A 22,838-nucleotide genomic window follows, 5' to 3' on the forward strand; every position below is an offset into this window, starting at 1 on the left:
TCAGCTTATGACAAAAAAATTCAGCCCACGACCTTATCCGCTGCTGTTATAGAGGAGGAGTGATATCGTGCTACTTCTAAGTAGCGGATACCAACCTCTGAACGACACAGTGATAAATAGTGAAGATATTACAACAATGTTTTTGGCGACTGTGCGGACTGGTGACCAACCATGCAACTCATCATCACCTACATATGAAAGAGAATCATCCCGATCGAACGAAAATGGAAAACGCCATACTCGAGTTGCACCCTTCTTTGAGATCATCAGTGATGTTTATCCATGTTTCTTGAGCAGGAGTTGAACTTCCAACTTGATGGGAACCCACCGACTTCAGTGAGAATCGAACCTTCGTTTAGATTGTACCACGTATGAAAGAGAATCAAGGCTAAAATTCTTGACAAAGACCACCGACAAAATGTTTAAATATAGATTTGTATTTCTTTTGGTGATAAATAATATCTTCAATTACAGCTGTTTATTGCCGATGAATTTGTTATAGGTGATAAAGCAAAACTTCATCTTAGTGAAAGTTAAAGATGACCGAAAGTGAAGGTGAATCCCATACTTGTATGCAAGCATCGGAGGGATGAAAAGATACGTTTCTCATTATACAAAGCCTTCAGCACTAACGAGAGTAAGATGGCTGGTTCCTTTTTTCTTGGCTGCCTTTCTTTCATCAACTACGCCCACCCAATGTATTACACCCTGGGTAGAGGTGAGCGGTGTTTTTCAACAACCAGCATAAGCTGGGAGTCGAACCAGGTTTGAATGATTGGAAAGCGAACGCCTCATCCGACCATCTCACTGCCTTGAAGATTACAACTCGGCCATAACAATATTTATTTGACCTGTCACGATTCTTTCTATCTCTTACCAGGAAAGAGACTTGGAAAGGATTAATGATGTAGTTTAATGGGATATCACCGAAAAGCATTCAATTAAATGATCGAATAGTTCTACTAGTGAGATGATAAATGAAAATTCTTGAAGAACTTTAACGATCGGCTCAACACTTCCGGCAAATAATCAAATTAACAATGAACAGCAATAGACTCCAACGCTTGTAACTCAGTTGACGTGATTCACTCGCAGCTTCTCATATGATTCTAACTTCGATTAGAATTTATAATAGCACCAACTCTCATCTACACGTATTCAATAACTTCAACTTCAATCCAACTCCCATTCAACATTAATCTCTGCATCTACTACCAACTACAATCTACAGTTACAATCTACAATACTTTTACTTTACGCCAAGGGTGGGCAACGTGCTGCCCGCGGCCCGCATGCGGCCCTTTTCCATTTTTTGTGCGGCCCTTCATCTTCTTCCAGCTATTTTTCCCCAGATAAGGCTATTTTCATCTCGATTTACACAATTTCGAAGCTTAAGAAGTGATATGACCGTCTTTTCACTACCCTGTACCTGTGAAATAAGTTTTGCGCCTGTAGAAATCCAGCTTGAATTGAATTCCCTGCAGGAGGATGACATTCTTGTACAAAATTTCTATAAGATAAACTCCATTGCTGAAAATATGAATTAGGGTTTATTTGATGTGCGGCCCTCCTGTAGGCATTACATTTTCTAACTGGCCCTTGTGTTAAAAAGGTTGCCCACCCCTGCTTTACGCGAATTACGTCACTATTTTATAGCAGGTTTGATGGTCTAAGTCAGGGGTGGGCAAACTTTTTGTACTGAGGGCCACATTTGAAAAAATGTTGCAGCCGGGGGGTCGCACACTCTCATTACAAAGTAGGAAAATTTATCCGGTGTGTAAATAAACGCATATTCATATTAAACACAATTTTTGTATTTCACACTCAGTTACGTTTAAAGCTATGCAATCATCATCACAAAAGTTAATGAGACTTGTGCAACTGTTCACAGTTTTTCACAATCTTCGGGTTTGGTTGTGTCTTTTTAAATTGTACTCCTTGAAAACAGCCACGGACTCACGGCACAACAAGCAAACTGCTTTATTCCCAATTTTGATAAAATAGTATTTAACAGTCCATTCCTTATTGAAAACACGACTTTCGTGTTCAATCTTTCGCTTCTTAACAGCACTCATTATTTTAACAGAGTAAAAATATAAATCTTTTATTCTGTCGAAGTAGAAAACATTAAACTGTGCGTCTCAAATAACAATGAAAAGCTATTTGGAGGAAAGTGGAAGTACTGGTAGGCCTATGGTAGCCGCTACCGTATTTGTACTTTATGATCAAACAATTGAATCAAACAATGCGTGAGAGCATGTTGCAATACATGCGCGACTGACGTGTGTGTGTTTACGCACTGAAAGTGAAGAGAAAAACACACTCGGAAAGAGAATAATATTTTGTCATGTAACCTGTTTAATTAAAACAATAAGTGATGAGTAGTAGTTTCTGCAAGAGCCGGCGGGCCGCATAAAATGGTCTCGCGGGCCGCATGCGGCCCGCGGGCCGTAGTTCGCCCACCCCTGATCTAAGTAACTTCGAGAAGGTACGATACTGTTACATCATAAGAACTCATTGTTCTGGTCAAGTTTTACTACAAGTAAACATCTTTATGACGTCACAACAACCCACACCTGCGGCAATTGTGAGAAGCAAGCTAGAGAAGCTTCCAGACTTGCACGTACGGAGCAGCTTGCAGAAATACGTCACATAATAAAGATTTCGCAATCAAAGGTCACTATAGGACAGTAACCGATAATAACACATCGTATAAGAATTTTACAATTAAAACAGTACGCTCGGTCAAGACATAAAGTAGCCTGTTGTGAGGCTTCGCATATTGATTGTGACATAACAACAAGTCAGACAGCAAAATTCGTCATTTTCTTGTCTGAGAAGAAATTGGTTGCACAGTGGTCTCCTTGAAATTGTTACGTCACTGGTGTAGTTCGAGGGTTATTGTTTTCAAGCTTGACAATTTCAAAAATAAAGTGGTGCAAAATCTATAGATTCTTCAACAGCACATTCATTAAATTTCTAAAATCTTCCACCATATAACTAAGGCCACTTAAAATCGAACGTTCCTCAAGGTTGGAGGAAGTATTGAGATCAGGGGAGTAACCAATAAGGGTTGAGATGGGAAATTCCCTGACTAACTTAAAATAAATATGTTTATACCCACTTTAACACCAAAATGTGGAAATGGTCTTTCGTATGCCGCAGCTTAAAACAAATATGAAAATATATTACGTTTGCAAACATTTGGCGTTGTGGAAAACTACATGTTATAGAAGGGGGTTGTTAGATAACTAAGTATTAAAAAACGTTGTGTTGTTATACAATAAGTGCTTCACCGCAAATACAACAAAATCAAGAACATTCTGTTTGTTTAAGCTTCCTAAAACTGTTTTCTTTTTATCGAGCATTTTCATTTTTATATACCTAGTCAATAAATTTCAGCCAGCAACGTCCAAGGACGAAGTCTGTTGCGACATTTTGTGATTTAGTAACACTGGTTTCAAAATTTTCATCAGCTCCAACCGCAGATCCTTTTCTTTTTCTTCACCTTTTTTCGCCAGACGAGCAGCTATAAATGCAACGCTGCATGTTTTCTTCATATCATCAAAGTAATGGCTAGCCCGTATTCTTGTGGCTCTCCGCATGAAGTACAAGTGGTAGAGTGTTGCGAGAAATATCAAAATGATCAAAGTGTAATCTACGAAGAATATTATCAACGCCTCCCTTCGTCCGTTGATGGAACACAAGACACAAATCTCTTCATGAGGAAGATAGCATCTGCAAAATAAAATCGTTTGACATATGGTTTGACTTGACAAACATGGTCGATTGCTTAAACTTAAAGCGTCCATACGACAATTTCACTTTGCCCTAGTGACAAAACAGGGTATTTCAGTTTGCATCCAAGTTGGGTTGAAATACTCAGCTGAGATAATTTTAATGCTATTATTCCGCCACTTTTCAATAAAGATGACATTCCTAAAGTGTGACAGATTGTTGTCGCACACAAGGAACGACCGAGACAACGCGACATTAGTCCATAGATGTGACAATTGCAATAGTTAACGCATAATTCGTGCTTGTTAAGATATCAATAACAATTATGTTGATATCTTCCCAAATGTACAGTAAATAGAAACGACCTGTTTTAGATGGTGCTATGACAAGCTTTTCAATTGCACACAGCAAATGGTAAAATAAAACAAAATAAATGAAAAAGGTCACGAAAAGTTGCTCGAGAAAACACGAGAAATGTGGTAGTTTACCAAGCATCTAATTGTAAAAAGTTTTGTACTTTTTGATGTTAAGAGGCTAAAGTACTTTGAAGTTGAAACGGACAACCAACTTCATTCCCTACGCTTCGTCAGTCAGTGCAACCGAAATTATGAAGCGACTATAAACAAGTATTTTTTCAAAGCAATAGTGGTTTGTCAAACTATATTGAATTGCCAAAACAAAACTTTGTTATTAAACATTTCATCACATCTTCTTATGATTTAACTAGTGGGTTTAAGTGATCTTTTTCTTCTTGCTTATGAGGCAGCAATTCAGGCAACATTTCCTAATTGTTGCAACCAGAGTAATGTCCTCATATCAAGGTTTATGAGATCCACATGTTCTGCAGGTCGAAATACAGGACAATGATTTATGATGTGTTGTGCTGTTTGACAGTCACTACAAACACAGGCTGGTGAGTCACACAATCCCCAGGAAAACATATTGTGCTTGAAGCGACCAACACCAGTACGGAGGCGATTCAGAGTCACCCATTCTTTTCTTGACAGGTCTGAGCTAGGTGGTACTTTAGTGTCTGGTGTGACTTGGAACTGGTTGGGCCGTGAGATGGTGTCCCAGCAGTCTCTCCAGGACTCCATAAGTTCGAAGTGATTTTCATGAAGGGCCACAATGTGTCTAGAAAAATGGCACCTGGAAGGCAGGCGTGGACGTATGAGCTGTTGTGCGTCAAGGACTACGGTGTGGAGAAGTTGGCGATTATTGACCTCTGCTTTTAGCTGATCCCGTAGGATGCGTAGTGTGATAAAATAATATATATGATATGTTGAAGTGAGTTGAGATTTTGTAAGTTTAAAAACAAGAACGTAATCAAATGTCTGCCCCGCTAGCTCAGTGGTTAAGCGCCCGATTCAAGATCACGCGACGCTGGTTCGGCTTTCGGGGTGTGCACTTGAGCAACGCATTTCAGGACTGCTCCTCGCCGTTTAGCAGCATCTAGTGTATAGAATAATTTCGCGGCAACAATATTTAATAATCGGAAACTCCACTCTTCCAATCTCGGTAGCCAGCCCTGCGTCAAAACCTCTGCAAGTACCTATGCTAAACAGCCAGGAATAACCTATCAGAGGCTTTGTCAGTCCGAGGATAAAGATTTAAAATCATTCAACCAGCCAAATACTAATTTGTGCACCTTAAAACATACCTTCACAAAATTCAAACAACGTTCAGAATGATGCGGATTTGTCATGATTGTAGGAGGTTGGTTTCATTTAGGGTTGCAAAATTCCCGGGAATTTTCAGAGCCGAAACTTTCCATGGAAATTTTGGGAATTAACGGGAATTTTCGGGAATTTTGGGGAATTTTCGGAAACATTCAAAACAATCTTAATTTGATGTTGAAACAAGAAAATAATGGCCTTATACTGTTTAGAATAAAAGTACTATGTATAACTAAAATACTTAAGAACATACAAACACATGGTTTAGTTTAATAACTCCAAAAATGAATCATCACCAATCTGTTTTTTACAAAGCAAAACAATACTGAGTCAGTTACAAAGTCGTTGTTCTAGTTGCTGCCGGTTAGCATCTCCTCCTGCTCGGCTACTTCAGATGATGTACCGTACTAATGACTGTTCTGGCAGCGTCATCGACTTCAGAGTCAACTTCAATTTGAGTTGACTTGTCTTCACAGGGCTCAAACAATGCCAAGTTTGACCTGACTGATACTAGTTTTTCCACCCTTTCATTTGCCAGCCTATTGCGGACCTTGGTGTGAGTGTTCCCAAATATGATCAGTATTTTTTTAAATATTAAAAAAGTATGCATAAGCCTCATTCTTAATTAACACCAAATTAGTGTTTAGAATAATTAAAGAAAATAAGAAATGCTTAAGATAGGTTTTTGATATTTTTTTCTAATTGATGAAATATTTAACAAATTTTTTTTACATAATAAATGCCAAATGAAAATTCCCCAATATTCCCGGGTCCTTCAAAATTCCCGGAAAGTTTCCAGGAAAGTTTCCAAAATTCACGGAAACTTTCCACCCCTTTACAACCCTAGTTTCATTTAAGTTACCTGTACACAGATGGAGTAGAAATGTCAGAGTCAAATGCAAACATCATCCAAAAAGTCATCACAATGATAAACACTAGGGAGAACATCGCCACAAATACGTGCTTTCCGAGGTATTGTGCGGTTAAGAAGTTGTTGATGAAGTTATGTTTATGACACCACTGGTAGAGAATGGCCTCATTCATGTCGTAATAATTGATGTCTGGATCTTCGCCGTGTGTTCCCCCAATTTTCTTGCTCATTTCAAAAACTGCAAATAAGTAGTGAGATATTCAATTGTTCATGCTCAACATAAACAGTTTGGAAATTGAAATGACATGTTTAATTTTTTATTCAATGGATTTTTTCTAACTTTTTCACCTGTTTTTACATCAAAGTTGAATTTGACTTTTAAGCCAAACTGCTTTAAAATTAAAAAACTAAACTATAGTAGTATTCTTTAGATACAGTAGGCGCACATTTCCAACCAACACAATTTTTATTTAAGGAAACACTGGCTTTGAAAATGAAACCGCCTCACTTCTCGATAATTTTGCTCATATTTTTCCGTCTTTAGCTTTTTCTATTTTAGAGCTTCGGTAGAGAGTTTGTCTTGTTGAACCATAGGCATACGAAGCCGAGTAACGTGATCAAGTTTAACATCTTCAAGTTTATTACATATAGAAACACAAAACTACGCAACAAATTAAGTATCGAACGTTTTCGACATCACAAGATGTCCTCTTCCTCTTCATGTACTCTATTATTCCTGAGAGGACATCTTGTGATGTCGAAAACGTTCATACTTAATTTTTCTATTTTCTTAAAGACGTGTCTTTTGTGCTTTTTAAAAAATGCTTCGACTTGGGGATTATCTTTTCATTGTTATCACGCTAATAGTGTTTCCATAGCGCCCTTCATGAAGGCTTTGAACCACTAGCGCAGGCCCAGTAAGCGAGTTTAACAATTTAAGGCTTTCTGTTTTAGTTGAGTGTTGTAGAAAAGTGGCGCTAATTATTTCCATTTCTTTGATTTAGCACAGACAAGTTGTCCACAAAGAACTAACTATATCTAGATGAGAATTCAATTCTTGGCCGATTTATGCATCAGTTTAAATGTTTCAAGTTTCTATCAAAAAAATAGTTATGACTTCTGTATCAGACAATTGACATAAATATTTCCCCACCTGATAGTATATAAGGCAAGTATTCCAAAGAGGAGAAATTTTCATAACAAAACATGGAAAAAAGGTGCCTGTCCTTTAAATTCCCTGAAATGAAAGTTCTGGCATTGGCAAGGAACCGATTCCAAGTTGCTCCAGTAAGTGACAGGACTGAACTTTTGTGTTCCTCAGTTATCTGAAATGGATTATTGAAACAATAGCAGTGTATGATTGAATAATACCTGCAGCACAGCACCGACATTGGACTTAAATCAAATATAGCTACTATTCTCTAAAACCTCTACAGACTGTTTCGCCCTAAAAGGGTGATCATCAGAAGGTCTTGAAAAATATGCAAAAGCAATAAATCGGTAATACCTGAAAAGAGATTAAATATTATAGGCTAACTTTAATTTAATCTGAAAGAAAACGTTGCCAATTTGGGAAAAAATGACTAGTATTTAGAGCAAACTGTAAATTGTTGCGTTTTTTACATACCTTACATTTGCAAAAATAAAATTTGGAAAAATTTTTTTCGCTTTTAATTGTTTTATTCTCCTACGGCTATGAATCCAGTGTTGTTGTTAGATTTATATACTTGTGGGCGCGTTCATCAAATTACGAGCTTTCATGAAGCCGCCTTTTTTTCGTATCCAGACTTACACCCGGTGGTTAAAGGTTTAGATTAAGTGGACAGAAACGCAAGGAAGGAAATCTTCATGTCCACCTTCAGGCATGTCTTTAAGTGTCTTGCCAAAGGCACAGCTGCATGCTTTTGAGTGGAGTCGAACCTGGGTCCTTTCGTGTGCGATATCATGGCTTTCAATACTCGGTCATGCATCCGATGTAGTGAAGGTTTTTCATGAGAAAGCACAAGCTTAAAACCCACCAACAGTACGAGACCGCATCATGGGAATGCACGAATGACGTGCTTTAAGGTAAACAAAAAAACAAACATCTAATCAACGTTATTCAAACACAACCTGGATATAAAACTTTGACAACTTTCACCTTATCATACGTAGCATCAGCTGAATCTTGTACTTCCTCCAGTGTTTTGTCCATGTCGTGAGCAGTACCTGATGGATAATGGCTGTCAATCAAGCAGAGTTTATTGGCTAATGTAGAGAACTGGAAAACTAGATAACAACTATGCATGAACGTCTAAGCCTGAAGCGGACACAGTACGTAAAGAAGAAAAAGTTGACAACGCTTGACTTAGATAGCGTTTTGTTGATCTATGATGCAATAAGCAGGGAAGTTGAGAGGGTATTTTGGGCCCGGTGTATCGGTCCAGGAGTTACTGCGGTCCAAAAGTTACCGTGCTGCTGCAGCGTGGCAGTCTAGAAATGAGGTCAGACCACAAATGACCAGAGTTGCCCGGCGCTTCCGAAAGCGTAACAAAAACAAAAATTTTACAACTAGGTTTAATTGAGTAGTTGCTCTCAAACTCATGCACACCTTTTCATTTAACATTAGTCAATGCGTAAAATTGTCAATGTAACTTTTTGAGTAGTAAGAATTTCAATAATTTTCATAAAAAAATAATTAATTATACTTGGCAACCCTGGTAACTCTTGGACTGCGGTCACTCCTGGACTGTTACACCGGTAAAACTGAGATTTTCGGGCGCCAATCAAGAGACTTCTAAGAAAGGCACTATAACCAAAGAATAAGTGATTTTTTATTGGTCGTATCCAGGCTTACATCTGATGGTTAAAGATTTAAATTAAGTGGACGGGAAAGTAATGAAGCCAATCTTCGTGTCCACCTTCAGGCATTCGTGTCCTGCCAAAGACACAGCCACATTCTCTTGAGCGGTGTCGAACCGGCACCCTTTCGATTGCTGCTACAGGGCTCTCACCACTCGGCAATGTAGCCGACAATACGTGGTGGTTTCTACGAGCTCTCTGGCCACTTAAAAACGTTTCGGGCCCTTAACATTATCTCGCACCCCAGCTCAAAAATATCCCCTAGACCGCCTGGTACTTTTCTGAAAATAAATATTAATATTACAAAAACAGTGTAGAGATTGTGTTATGAAAACATTTGGTGGAATCTTTAACAATTATCTTATTCAGATAGAATACTTCTATCATACTTGTACTTCTTTTGTCTTTGCCTCAATCCATCTCTGTATTCTTCAACATCTTCGAGTTTTTCGATTCGCGCCTCGCTCTTGTAACATTCCGAGCCATTAAACGTTTCGCTTCTTCGGTCATAAGGCTTGTCATTGTAGAAACCCCTCTTGATGACCTTTAACCTCTCAAATATCTCCTTCAGTAACACCCTCATGTACTTGAGTTGGCCGTTCAGTCGTGCCCCAATCACGAAGTGCCAATACACCCAGGGCGTTATGAAGCAGAACATCTGTAACATTTAATTTGGATAAATTTATTTTATTTTTTTAAACTTCTGATAGATTGGCTCATCCCAAAGTTGGTAACTTTATAAATTGCATAATAATCTGTTCAAATTATATATATTTGGTTGATACACGATTAAAAATTATCAGTTTTTAAAAACTGACTGACACTGTCAAACGAGCACCAGGTCCCACCCAACAACCCAACCGGAATGCTCTTGCCAAGGAAGGCCCGGGTGAGGCTCAACCGCCTGCGTACTAGCGTCGGACTTCTGCTCCAACATGCAAAAATGGGGAATGGCTCCATCCGCGATCTGTGAGTGTGGCAAGGAGGAACAAACCGCAGAACACATCATCTGTAACTGCGCCATCTACCATGCGCCATATGGTGTGCGTGGTCTGCATGAACTGGATGACGGATCAATTCAATGGCTGCTCGATACCTGCCCAAACATCCAGACCGAGTCGCCGCCATTGATCAAGGGTGGTAAAAAGCAGAGCCCCTCGATCCAGTCGCGTAGCTAGGGGGGGGGGCGGACCGCCCCGGGTGGCACGTCTGGGGGCGGCACTTTCGGACTACGCTTTTTGATTTTGATTATAATGTGATAAAAAAACGCATTTCATTTTCACATGCATTTTCTTGAAGGGGCGGCAAAATCTGAATCCGCCCCGGGCGGCACATTCCAGCACATTCCCTAGCTACGCCACTGCCTCGATCATTGGGGTGCCATAGAAGATTCATACAAAAAAGAAGTTTTTAAAATTTGATTTGAGCCAGATGGTTCACGTAGAGAAACAACCTCTCACAACAATGTAGTTTGTTGGGGTGTCAATCACTACTGATTGTCATTGCTGACGATGCAATCATCATCATTATCAACCAGTCATATCGCTGCCGGCAGATGGCCTCCACATAAGTTTCCACACCATTATGTCTTTCGCTGTTCTCGTCAAGGTAATGCCAATCTTTCTTCTATGGCATCCCGCCAATAATACAATTTTACATTGTTTGCTGAGCAAAATTTACAACCTAGAACCAAAAGTTTACCTGCACACCTATCACATAAGGTAGCCATTTGTATAGAAACTTCATGTTTTTATGTGTTTTTCGGAATTTCAAGTTTTCGAATGGAAGATACTCTTTGCAAAATGATTCATTGTTGGCGGCAGGTCCCCAGCAAAACGTATTTGTGAAAGTGGCCACAGCATCACTCTTCGACCCGTACGGAGGGTTACAGGTTGAAACTGGACCTTGAAAGATAAAAAGTTTATTGACGATTTTGTACCTATAGTGTTGTAAAAAAAAGCAACAAAACTTTTATTTATGTGTTTCTAAACGCACCAAAGTGTCTGTTCTGTTCTGATAGTGGATACAGTTCTTATCATAACAGATATAAGTAGCACTTTTTGAGGTTTTGTTGATGAAGACTAAGAAACGTCTTTCCTTAACCTGTTAAGTGCGTATGACGACAATTGTCGTCCGAGACAGTCGCTCTTGCTGTGCGTAAGACGACAATTGTCGTTTTCGTGATCGCAGCTATTCATGGCACTTTTAATTTCGCTTAATCCTGTGTTCGCTTTGTCTGGAAGGCGCAATTATGACGTGTGAAGAAACATAGATGCATAGTTTACACTACAACAACGATTGCAGTCTGACAGAAATCATTAATCCCTAAATCACTCTATTACAATATTAGGTAGCTTCTGCACTCACCGACAATATAACCACAATTGCAAGAATAAAAAGATTTCATCCTAAATATTTTTTTTTCTGAAATGGCTTCCTTCCGGTGTATAAAATTCGAACCACATCATGCGCGTTCAGTCAGTGTGAAGTCATTTTGATGTAATGTTGCAAGCAGTTTCAGAAATATTTTGTTGTGTTCGAAAACATATTTTGTGACATATAGTAAACATTAAACAAAACAATAGGGTTTTGTGTTGCTGCTAATGTTAGAACAAGCGTCAGAAAATGATACAGTTTGAATATTTCCAAAGTAAACTTACGCGTAGCCTACTTTGTTTATTGTCCTATAAATACTTGGAAATTATTCTGTTCTGTGAACTGATTTATTTTTTTCTTCATAATAAACAACTAGTTGAATATTTTGACAATGGTGAAAGGTATAATCACTTGAGAGTAATGCGATTACACCAGAAAACAATAGTCCAGCCGGAGACTTCTCCGCAATAGTCGATGAAAAGGTAAAGCAATAGACACAAAAGGAAATTGAACAAAAGCGTATTATGCTGCGTCATGGGGGTTCCCCAATATTCTAGCAAGCAATAATGCGACGAAAAATACTGCGAGTGATCAAATTAAATACGCACAGTAAGGAGAGTTTCAAAAATTTAATTACGCACTTAACGGGTTAATTAGCTGTTAAAAACACAATGTCTTAAAATGTAATTGAACAGTTGGCCAAAAGATCTAAGACTGGGCTGTGAACTCCGAAAGCAAACTGCGTGCAAATTCTCAATCGACTCTTAAAAATTATTTTGAACTATTCTCTCAGTTTTTGGCAGAAAAACTTATTTTATTCGGCTCATTTTTATCAGAATTAATTTTCTGTTGATACTCTAGGTTTGAACAAAATGCTGTGATTCATTGAATTGTAACTTACTAGAGTTTTTCAACCATGATAAAACATAGCTAAGCAACACCGCAACATTTATAATGTTATTATGATGTGGTGTTAAAACAAGTTATAATGTTAAACGGTGTGGTGTTGCTTAACTATGTCCGTTTATAGTTGAAAAAGGTAACATCTCTACCCAAATTATAGTGCAAGAAGAGTGTTAAAGACAATTGATAATAATTCTTGTCTGTTCTCCACGGCTCGGCTTCTAGCAAAACAAGGAACTTGAAATATTTTGACATCAACAAAGCTTGATTCTTCTGGTTTTTCATTTCAGGGCCAAGTGACCATTTGAGAAAAGGTTTATAAAAAATTGCGAAACATCTTGTTAGTCTAAAATGATCTATGAAACGTCATCACTGCGTCAATGAAAGAGTGCAGACTCGACGACCATATAGGGCTACGGTCTTTGGCACTCTATCATTGGATGCACAGTTGCACACTATATGTTTTGTTTGTTTTTTTTTGCATCCAAACAAAAATAAATGACTGACCGAGTGACTTACCCACCACTACCACCACAACAGACAAGATGGCGAGCGCTCCTAGAAAATAACACGCGACGAACATCACTAAGCGATCTATCCCGAAATCGATCACAATGTGTTCCTCATGCTTCTGAGATGCTTCTTCCAACCCTGAAATGGCTTTACTCGCAAAATCCATGCTTCTTCAAGATGAGATTCTCACAGATACAATTCAAACGATATAAGGTTGAAATCTTGGAACAAAATGTGACGTAAGAATCTATGTCTAATCTATTTGAATAAGGACCTTCTGATGATCCGTTTAGGTGAAACATGCTGTCAAGGGTTTAGATAGTAATAACTATATTTGATTTAATTCGCTCTGCTTTGCTTTTTGCTTGGCATTGAGCACTTTTTGTAGTATTAATAGTTTTCATTATTTAAGTCTAATTATAAAAACATGCTTTTTTATTAGTAGGGTACCAAGTAAAAATTAAGTCAATGAATTCTTAATCACTGGAGAAGAGATTCCTCTTAAAACTGAGTTGCGTTTTTCAAAATGGAGGGTTTGTGACAAAACAGGACAAACAAAATTGAAAGTAACCTTAGGTTCAATTGATAATCTTGAAAGTAACATACATTGTGGGCAACTTGAATTTATGCAAGTAAGGTTAAATGTACAAAAGTAATGAAAACGTTGGTCCAAAAAACTAAAATCAATACTTAATCATTGAAATGAGTTTTTAACACCACTATATTTCTTACAATCGTTTGATATGTTCAGTAAAAACATTTGAGTATTCACTATTGTCCGTAGTCTTCTGACGTAGTCTACAAAAGTTACTGCCATTCATAAACGCTAACAGAACTTGTCATGTTTTACATTTAATTGCCAATAAGTTTACAAGCTCGATAACAACGACCTTTCGATGTTACATCTTTTTGACAATGTCCACTTTGCTTGGATGGTTGTTGTCCATTGTTGGCCGAATCCACCGCCGCCACGCAGACAACCAGCGCTGCGAACAATAACCATGAATGCTCAAGATAATTAGATTGATCGCGAATCAACAATTGACTAATTGTTCTTATTCAAGATTCAAACAAAAGAATCAACAATCAATCGTTTCAAACAATAGTTGCTCGCTGTGCTCAAGCCAAGGCGAACGCGACAACAAATCAACCACAAACAGCTTCAACAATAAACATGAAATTGCAAGTCTATTGACATCAACCAAATACTAACGATCTGATTTCAATACACGAAGCTGAGCCAATAAGTAATCGGACTTTAGCAATTACTTTATTGCTATTGTAGTTATTAAGCTGAAACTTTGTAAGATCAACTATCATATGAACAAATGGAGGGCGAATATTACAAGGACAAATCTTTACGCACTTATAACAAAAAAAACTCGTAGAAAAAACAAAATACAGTATACCTACTGTAACCATTCAAAGAACATCGCTTTTTGTGTCACAGTTTTCTCAATAATTCACACCAAGTCACTGAAACTGTTTTTCGATATAATCTCATGCTGCCAAAGGTGTTATTATTTTGTAGTTCAACTACATGGTAAGGTGAGTCCCATACTTAAATCCAAGCATCGGGAACGAGAAGATAAGGTTCTCATTATACTAAGCCTTCGGCACTAACGAGAGTAGGGTGGCCAGTTCCTTTCTCTCAGTCGCCTTTCCTTCAGCAACTAAGCCCACCCAGTTTATTACACCCTAGATAGAGGTGAGCGGTGGTTTTCAACAACCAGATGAAGCCGGGAGTCGAACCAAGGTTGCATAATTAGAAAGCGAGCGCCTTATCCGCTGCGCCATCCCACCGCGTTTAACTACATGCAAGCAGTGAGAAAGGTATACAGTATTGTGTTGCATTTCTTTATGTTTTTCAGTACATTCGTTAAATCAACTTAAACTTCTTTTAGTGCTGAAAATTTCATTTTGTTGTTTAATAAATTAAGTCTTTTGTTTTGCGGATTTCTATAAATGATTTCGACAAAAGCCATTTTGGAAGAAAACTTACTTTTACTGCTTCCCGTAGAAAAGTGAACAATAGGTAGTATGAGCATGAAACAGTCCGGTATCGATCCATGACCTAACAATCATGTTGCTTGTTGTTGCTATGTTGTCACAATAAACATAAAACAAAGTGACTGTTCTGTCATAAAGTAAAAATCATCAAAGTAGTCAGCTAGTGAGAGCTAATTGTTCAAAAACACGACGCCAGGACAAAAGGCAATCGTGAACAAGGCGTTGCTGCTGTATCCTGTTACACGCATCCCTCATTGTAGCTGTCGGCGAGCATTGGTATTGCGACGTAGCGAACAACTACAACACATCAGTAACTCAACCAGACTCTGCCACTCATTGGACTTGAGTTCGGATCCTAACCTGGTTCCAATGAAAATTGAAGCGTCGGAAATTATCCAACAATCCTAATAATATCAGTTAATAAAACAATCAGGTTTGACAAGTAAATAAAAATTATTTGTAGAGCTTGCGCCGCCGTAAAGGCGCTTCGTCAGTGCTTTTATTAGTGTAAAATAGAATCAAAGGTTCTCATAAAAACAGTATTTAGTACAACAATAAACATACATGCGGTTTTCAAAGTAAAGTTTCAACGTCCAAAGACAAATTTCAAGTAAAATGTACATGCGAAGAACTTTTCTTTTAATTTTACCTGACATTTTACCAGAGAAGAATGCTACGTAATTTGCTTGGCGGGTAAATTGCATATTTGAAATAAAAAAATAAATCAATTTTCTGTATTTTCTGTAATCAATTTTCTGTATTTGGTATATTTAGCAATACTATGAAGAAAAAAAAGAAATGAAAAAGAATAAAGCAAGGATATGAAGGTTTTGGACATTCAGTGACTTTTATTTTTTTATTTATTTAACATGTAAACTTGCGTTTTTTTTGGGCTAGTTGTGCTGAAAGTAATCTTCTGTAATTTTTTTCGTTTCGATCCAGTTGTGCTGATGAATCGTATAGGAAGAAAACCGGTTCCACAACATAAATTATATTAAAAAAAATTTTGAAATACTATTGTGAGTGTTAACCTGGTCAAATGGTTTAAGGTATAGACTTGAAAAAAAACTATTGATTTATTTTCTTAATGATTGCTTTCTGTGTTAGGTTGATCGCCCATTTGAGGAAGTGTCATAGTAGGCTACCTGATCACCTTTACCAGTTAGTTTTTCTCACTTTTGAAATAAAAATCATCATTTTCAAGCGAGTGCAAATAATTATTTCCTGGAATGCGACATTTTTGTTTTTCTACAATTTCAAATTTTAAAAACTGATGAAAACAACTTGGAAGCTTGGAAGCTATTTTTTAAAATGCGTAAACTTTTGATTCGTTGTCAGTAAAAGCAAAATATTCGGTATTGTAACAAAAGCTGGAGATTCAGGTTTACTTGAAATTTCACAGTGCAGAACTTAACGACCTGTTTCGGTCTGATGCTGCGAGTTCGCTGTGGTGGTAGCGAATTGCACTAGCTTTCGGAACATAGTTCCATCGTCATGTGCTATGACGAATGGTGTTGAAGTCAGTAAGACGTTCTTTTAATGCGGCTCTTTTGTTTGGCTTGAGGCTGCCGGCTGTTGAATTTCTGTGTTGTTAGGTGTAATTGCTGTGAAATTTTGTTGAATCAGTTGATTAATAGATTAGGTGACGTATTTCTTTCTGCACGGTTGTTGATTTTTAGACTCTGTCTACTTATGAAAATGGCCTCTTTGAAGTGTAATTGTACCGCGTCATTTTCTCTGGCAATGATTGTAAATTAAAAAAACAAAAGTTCACAGCAATAACACCTAACAACACAGAAATTCAACACATAGCAGCCCAAGCCAAACAAAAGAGCCGCATTAAAAGAACGACTCACTGACTTCAACACCATTCGTCATAGCACATGACTAGGGAGCTGTGTTCCGAAACCTAGTGCAATTCGCTATTACCACAGCGAACTCGCAGCATCAGGCTAAAACAGATCGTTAGTATCTACATTGTGAAGCAATCAACAATCATGCTGCTAAAAGCGAACTCAATCTATTGCATTTACTTGAAAAATTGGTAGCTTGCTCTTTAACGCTCTGTATAGTATCCAATCAGTAATGTATTGCTGCCGCATGGGGTCCTAAGTTATCAACGGCCTTGAACGGCTCACTGTGATACTGATACGAATCAATTGATTGAATCTTTATCTTCTGACAGGGAAAGCGTTTGAGAGCTTAATCTTAGCAGTTTCGCATACTTCTAAAGGCTTTGAACCATTGACACAGGCCCGGTCACTGAGACTGATAGAGTGAAGTTACGGATTGTTGAAGTGTTGTTGGCGGGGAATTATTCCATCCATTAGATGCCGCCGAATGGAGAGCAGTCCTTAACGTGCGTTGCTCAAGTGCACACCCAGAAAGTCGAACCGGGCGCAGCTTGATCTTAAAGCTTCTTCGTTGATTCTTCAGTTGATTGATCAATTTCATTTTTATACTCGGACTGACAAAGCCTTTTATAGGTTATTCCTGGTAGTTTCGCATACTTGTAAAGGTTTTAAACCGCTGACGCAGGGCCGGTTACCAAGATTGACAAAGTGAAGTTTCCATTGTTGTTAAAGTATTGTTACCGAGGAATTATTTCATCCACTAGGTGCCACTGAATGGAGAGCAGTCCTGAAATGCGTTGCTCATTGGCACACCCCGAGAATCGAACTAGCGCCGCTTGATCTTGAGTCGGGCGCGTAATCTGTTGCTCGCTGTGGCAATCCACAAGGCTTAAGACAAGCTTGAACAAGTTTGATAGATTTAGCAAATGTTTCATGCAGAGATGTGGATTGTGGATGTGGAAAACTTTTCTTCTGGAGTGCGGATAGGCTAAGCATACTGGAAGTGAGATTAGTGCTTTTCTGATGAAAATGCTGAGTGGTTGATTTTTTGCAACTTTATGGGGCTGTGGGAGGTTGTTAGGGATATGCTATGTATGGGTGACGCCTGTTTGAAAAGAAAAAACATTTTTCCTATTTTTATTATATATATATATTTTTTTTTAAAGCAAACATTAATTTACGTCAATTGCAATAAAATAGTTAGTTTGAATCGAGACAACACAAATAATTTTAGCGTAAAAGCAACGTAACAAAAATAAAAGCGAAATATGTCAAACTATGGCTACCTGGAGATTATGGAGAAGCCATGGTCATTTGGTCAAACCTCTTTTGTCATAAGGTATCACCGTTGTTGGTACGTGCCCTAATAAATATTTATTTACCGTCTGAGCTGGTTGTTTACTATAACCTGCATTTTATAACTTCTCGTGAAATTATATCTCATGAGAAAATATCTCAGTTTTGCTCACTTCTAACAGAAACATCCTTTCAATCTTCTTCTTCGTTTGAACGTTCTTCGCCACTCCAGGGTCGCGGGGCTCTGCCTTTTACCACCCTTGGGCAGTGACGGCGACGCGGTCTACATGTTTTCAATAATTTTGTGCGACATAACATTGGCAAAAAAGAAAAGCGTTTTTTGTAAATTGGAGGTGTTTATGAGTGTAGACCTCCATCTACCGGCGACTGAATAAGTGAACTGAAAAGGCGGAACGACACTCACGACCATTTCTCTGTTGAATGTCGGTTCAACTTATCAAATGCATTGCCAGTTGTTTGTCAGCAATGACAATCGCTTTATGTATGACTTCTTTTATTTAAAATATTTGTGTTTGTGACAAGAAAAAATTGCTTTGTTACGTCACAAAGTGGCCACTATGGCTGAGTTCGCGCGATACAGGATTTCTTTCACGCAATTAGGCTATTGTTTCAGGCTGGTGAAAGATGTTAACGCGGATTCAATGAATTAGTAACACATGTCCTCAGTAAGTGCTCTCATTGAGTCTAACAAAGGCCACGAATGATTAACTCTCTAACTCAAGTAATAATACTCCACTCTCTCCTAGCTATTGGATACAAAAGTTCCAACCCCACAGCGAACAACTTGGGGATTTCAAATGTTTGTAGCAACGGACAAAATTTGCGTTGTCATGGGTAGCGGCCGGTTGCTTAGTGATCCCAACTGTCTTGGGATTGGGATTTTAGTTTTGGTCCGGGCTTGTCATTGGAAAGCGAATTCATGTGAAAAAGACAAATCTGAATCGTTTATTTTTGGAGATCTGACGTCCCATCATTAACCTACCAACAAGGTGAGAAAAAAGTTTCGAAAATTTATATTTATATATAAACGTTGTGACGACATAAACAAGATAGAATGAGACCATTATGGTTTGATGAAGACTGTATATTCTTGAAGAGATGCAGTCGAGGGAAATGTTTAAGAAAAATCATTTGTCGAAATGTTTTTATATAATAGTTTGTTTGTTTGTTTGTTTATCTTTATCCTGCATTGCGGGAAAGCGGACTTGAGCGCTATGCATCGGTGTACGCCTTCCGACATACACCTGACCCACGCTGCAGCCGACGGCAATGTCTGTTTCCGGTTGTCTACTCTACTTATGACTCAAATTTCAAACTAATCAAAAATTGAAGTCATTATCATATGCAAAAGCTTTCCAAAGCTTCAGGCCAATAACTTGAAGTGGGGAAGCGAGAAATTATTTTCATTCATTTAAATTGTAGTTTGAATAATAAACCATGCATAATTTTAATAATCAAATCCACAACCTTCAGCTGAAACAGGGAGGTGTCATTTTCTTTATTACATTTACAATTTTGAATGTAAGATTATTATAACCATGTGAGCAATAGGGAGTTAAGCCTAGAGTAAGCAAATTTATTTTTCATCACTGGCCAACAACAAGCCATCGGGGCCAATTAAACGGAAGACATGATATTCATTTTAAAATGTTTTAGATAAATTTTTAAATAAACACTTCAAACAATTCAAAATTTCGTAGTCACTGATTTGATCAACGGAAACACCTTCAAATGGCAGTAAAATCGACGAGTTTATCGGCATTTTGCATAAATTTAAGAAATTACTTTCAATTCTTTTTAGCAAGCACTGTAAATTCGATAAACTTTTCACTTATTTTCGATATCTTCTATAAATTGAAAAGTTTGTCTGTGCTAAAGGTTTAAAGCTACTAAAGCATGAGCGAAGTCACAGTTCAATGTAAGTAATTGGACATCAAATTAAACAAAACTTTCCTTTTCTAATTCACGTTTCGAGTCATCACTTGTTTACGTAGCCTAGGTGGCACTACTTAAAGAAGAGTGCCCTAGGTATCTAAGTAGCCTCGGGCCCTAGGTAGCACTGCTTAAAAAAGAGTGGTTAACCAATAATTCCTTTAACTTTGCTTCCTTTGCTAACAAAATCCACTTTGTTGCCCGAAGTCACGAACATGATTTTTGTGGCTCAATAATAATAGTTATGCGTATAACAAACAGGGCTTTTTCTGCAGTGGGAAGTGTATGTCACCCAGCTGGAGCAACTGTTTAGTGTAGCTGTGATTAGTTGTCCTCGCAGTGGCGCTAACGATTTATAAAATTATAAACATCATTCGCGCATTACCTGCACAAAAGCCAAGCGGTTTGATTGCGCATCTCTGGATGTGGGTTTGAATCCCCATTCGGTCATACTAAATATATTTTAACAATGGCACATAACTTCATTCCTACCAGTAGCACAGGAGTGGGTTTAGGTACTTCCTCGACGTCGTTCGCAACCGCTGAGCACTCTGCTCTAAATGTGGGGGTAAGTCTGCTTTCCTGCGGGTCGAGAAACTTGCGTTTGGACAACATGGAACGAAAAATTCATTTAAGAACTCGGCAGTTGATTGCGCTTCAAGACGCCCTCAGTTGAGGGATGGAACCCAAATTGCTCAACAAACAACATTAGCAACAAAAACGTCATGAATGCCAAAAGAGGTAGCCACTTAAACATGAAAATTTCCTGTAAGACCCAATAACAACGTCAACGAATCAGAGTTCAGTATTTCTTATTAAAAATGCATGGAAAATCATCAGAGCCCTATTTAAGGCATAAGCATTTCGCTTTACTACTGTAGAGCATCATTAGTGCCTATTCAAATAGAGATTAATGAATAGAGATTAAATACAATTTTGGTAGAGAGGTGACTTTCTACTATAAACAGGTAATTGTAAAATCAGTTATTTTCGTTACTTGCGAAGTGCTAACTTGAGTATGGCCTAAAACGTTCATAGTTTATAGTGTTATGTTCATTCTAATTGTATGGTGTTAAATGCCGTGTGGTTGCTTGGTGTTATCTGTCTATAGAGATTAAATAAATGATTCTAGTTGAATATGGCACTAGTGATGCTATGATGATGATGGCGTATGAGCGATCTTTCCAGGCTAGATCGGAGGGCAGGAAATCTTCAGCCACTCAGCAGTCTCGTCGTCCAGGATTCTCAGACCATGCGCACCGTGTGGAGGCCGGTGGGTTAGGCAGTGGTGGATGACATGGTCTGCGGTCTGTTCCGTGGCACCACACTCGCATTCTGATGAAGGAGCCAGGCCCCACGTGTGCATGTCCGAACGAAAGCGTCCGACGCCAGTTCGCAGGCGGTTAAGCCTGACCCACGCAAGCCTTGCGAGAGACACCCCTGGTGGACGGGGATCGGCGTCGGGTATGAAGTCACGGAGCGTGGAGGTGTGATTTTGCCACTCCGTGTTCCACATGTGGTTCGTCCAGTGTTCCGCACTTAAACCAAGTTCTTCTGCGTTCTTAAGTAGTTGTTGTGCGGCAGGCACAAAGGGGCGTCTTGATTTCAGCCGCTGCTTTATAGGTGGTGGTCGCTTGAATGTTGCATGGAGGATATGGTCGGGGTCCAGAGCGCGGCAAGCGAGAGAAATCGTGGCTCCTTTACGGCTTAGCTCAGCGGGTTGGATGCCTGCTAGGATGGGTAGGCAGTCCGTTGGAGTGGGACGCAGGCATCCAGTCACAGTACGCAGTGCGTCGTTGATGGCAGTATCAGTCTGGTAGGTGTGAGAACTACGACACCAGACCTGCGCGCAGTACTCAGCGGTGGAATGAACAAGGGCTAGGGTAGCTGTACGAAGAGTTTTAGCACCAGCTCCTCAGCCGGAACCCGCCAATCGCCTCAAAAGTGCGACGCGTGTAGATAGGTTTTTGCGCAGTGACTTCAAGTGCCGGCGGTACGTGAGTGACCTGTCCAGGGTTATGCCGAGGTATGTAGGTTCGGCACAGTAGGGCAGGCGTTCCCCATCAATGTTGATGTTTATTTCACGCTGTGCCTCCCGGTTGTTAAGGTGGAAGGCCACCGACACTGTCTTTGACTTGCTGAGCTGTAGCTTCCATTTCTGGAGGTATGCTGATAGTGTTTGCATGTCTTGGCTGAGGTTCCTCTCCACTGACTGCCAGTTTCCTGCTGAGTGTAGGAGTGCCAGGTCGTCTGCTTAAGCATATTTCCTGGAGATGGTGGGGGGGCAAGTCGTAGGTGTATATGTTGAACAGGAGAGGAGCCAAGACTGAGCCCTGTGGGACGCCGTTTTTAAGTCGGCGTAGTCTGCTTCGACTACCGCTACCGGTTGTGAGGGTAAAACTGCGGTTTTGCACAAGTTCCATCATCATATGGACCATGTGTCTGTCAGGGAGCAGACGGAGTAACTTGCAGGTAAGGCCGCTATGCCATACGGTGTCATAGGCAGCCGTGAGATCAACAAACACGGCGCCAGCCTTCTTCTAAGCCGAGAAGCTGTCCTCAATGTCTTGGGTCATAAGTGTGACCTGATCTACGGTTGATCGTCCGTGTCGCAAACCAGCTTGTTTACGGTGGAGCTGCGGATCTATTATTGGTTCGACACGGGCGTAGATGAGTCTCTCGAGGATCTTAAAGGGGATGCAGAGCAGAAAGATTGGACGGTAACTCTTCGGGTCCCCTGGGGGCTTCTTCGGCTTAGGAACTGCAACCACAAGGGCTCTTCTCCAGATTCTGGGAATTCTCAGGTGG

At 39.2% G+C, this 22,838-nt stretch overlaps 1 protein-coding gene across 1 annotated transcript; it reads right to left on the minus strand.

Annotated features, from left to right (window-relative positions):
* Positions 1–1,010: 1,010 nt before the first annotated feature.
* LOC145781104 (uncharacterized) lies at positions 1,011–13,084 on the minus strand. Its single transcript, XM_082592859.1, has 7 exons — positions 12,925–13,084; positions 10,828–11,030; positions 9,516–9,784; positions 8,426–8,507; positions 7,439–7,610; positions 6,277–6,523; positions 1,011–3,738 (listed from the first exon to the last, which is right to left on the minus strand). The coding sequence occupies exons 1-7, from the start codon at positions 13,082–13,084 to the stop codon at positions 3,399–3,401; spliced, it is 1,473 nt and encodes a 490-aa protein (XP_082448985.1). The 3' UTR covers positions 1,011–3,398.
* Between the last annotated feature and the right edge of the window lie 9,754 nt (positions 13,085–22,838).

Source organism: Aplidium turbinatum, chromosome 12 (genome assembly GCF_918807975.1).
Source record: "Aplidium turbinatum chromosome 12, kaAplTurb1.1, whole genome shotgun sequence".
Lineage (NCBI taxonomy): Eukaryota > Metazoa > Chordata > Ascidiacea > Aplousobranchia > Polyclinidae > Aplidium > Aplidium turbinatum.

Coding starts and splice junctions, on each gene's coding strand:
- LOC145781104 (XM_082592859.1), bottom strand. CDS start 13,084: ATGGATTTTGCGAGTAAAGCCATTTCAGGGTTGGAAGAAGCATCTCAG. Junction 8,508..9,515: donor CAAAGACAAAAGAAGTACAA/GTATGATAGAAG, acceptor CTTGATTGACAG/CCATTATCCATCAGGTACTG. Junction 3,739..6,276: donor TCTACTCCATCTGTGTACAG/GTAACTTAAATG, acceptor TTTATTTTGCAG/ATGCTATCTTCCTCATGAAG.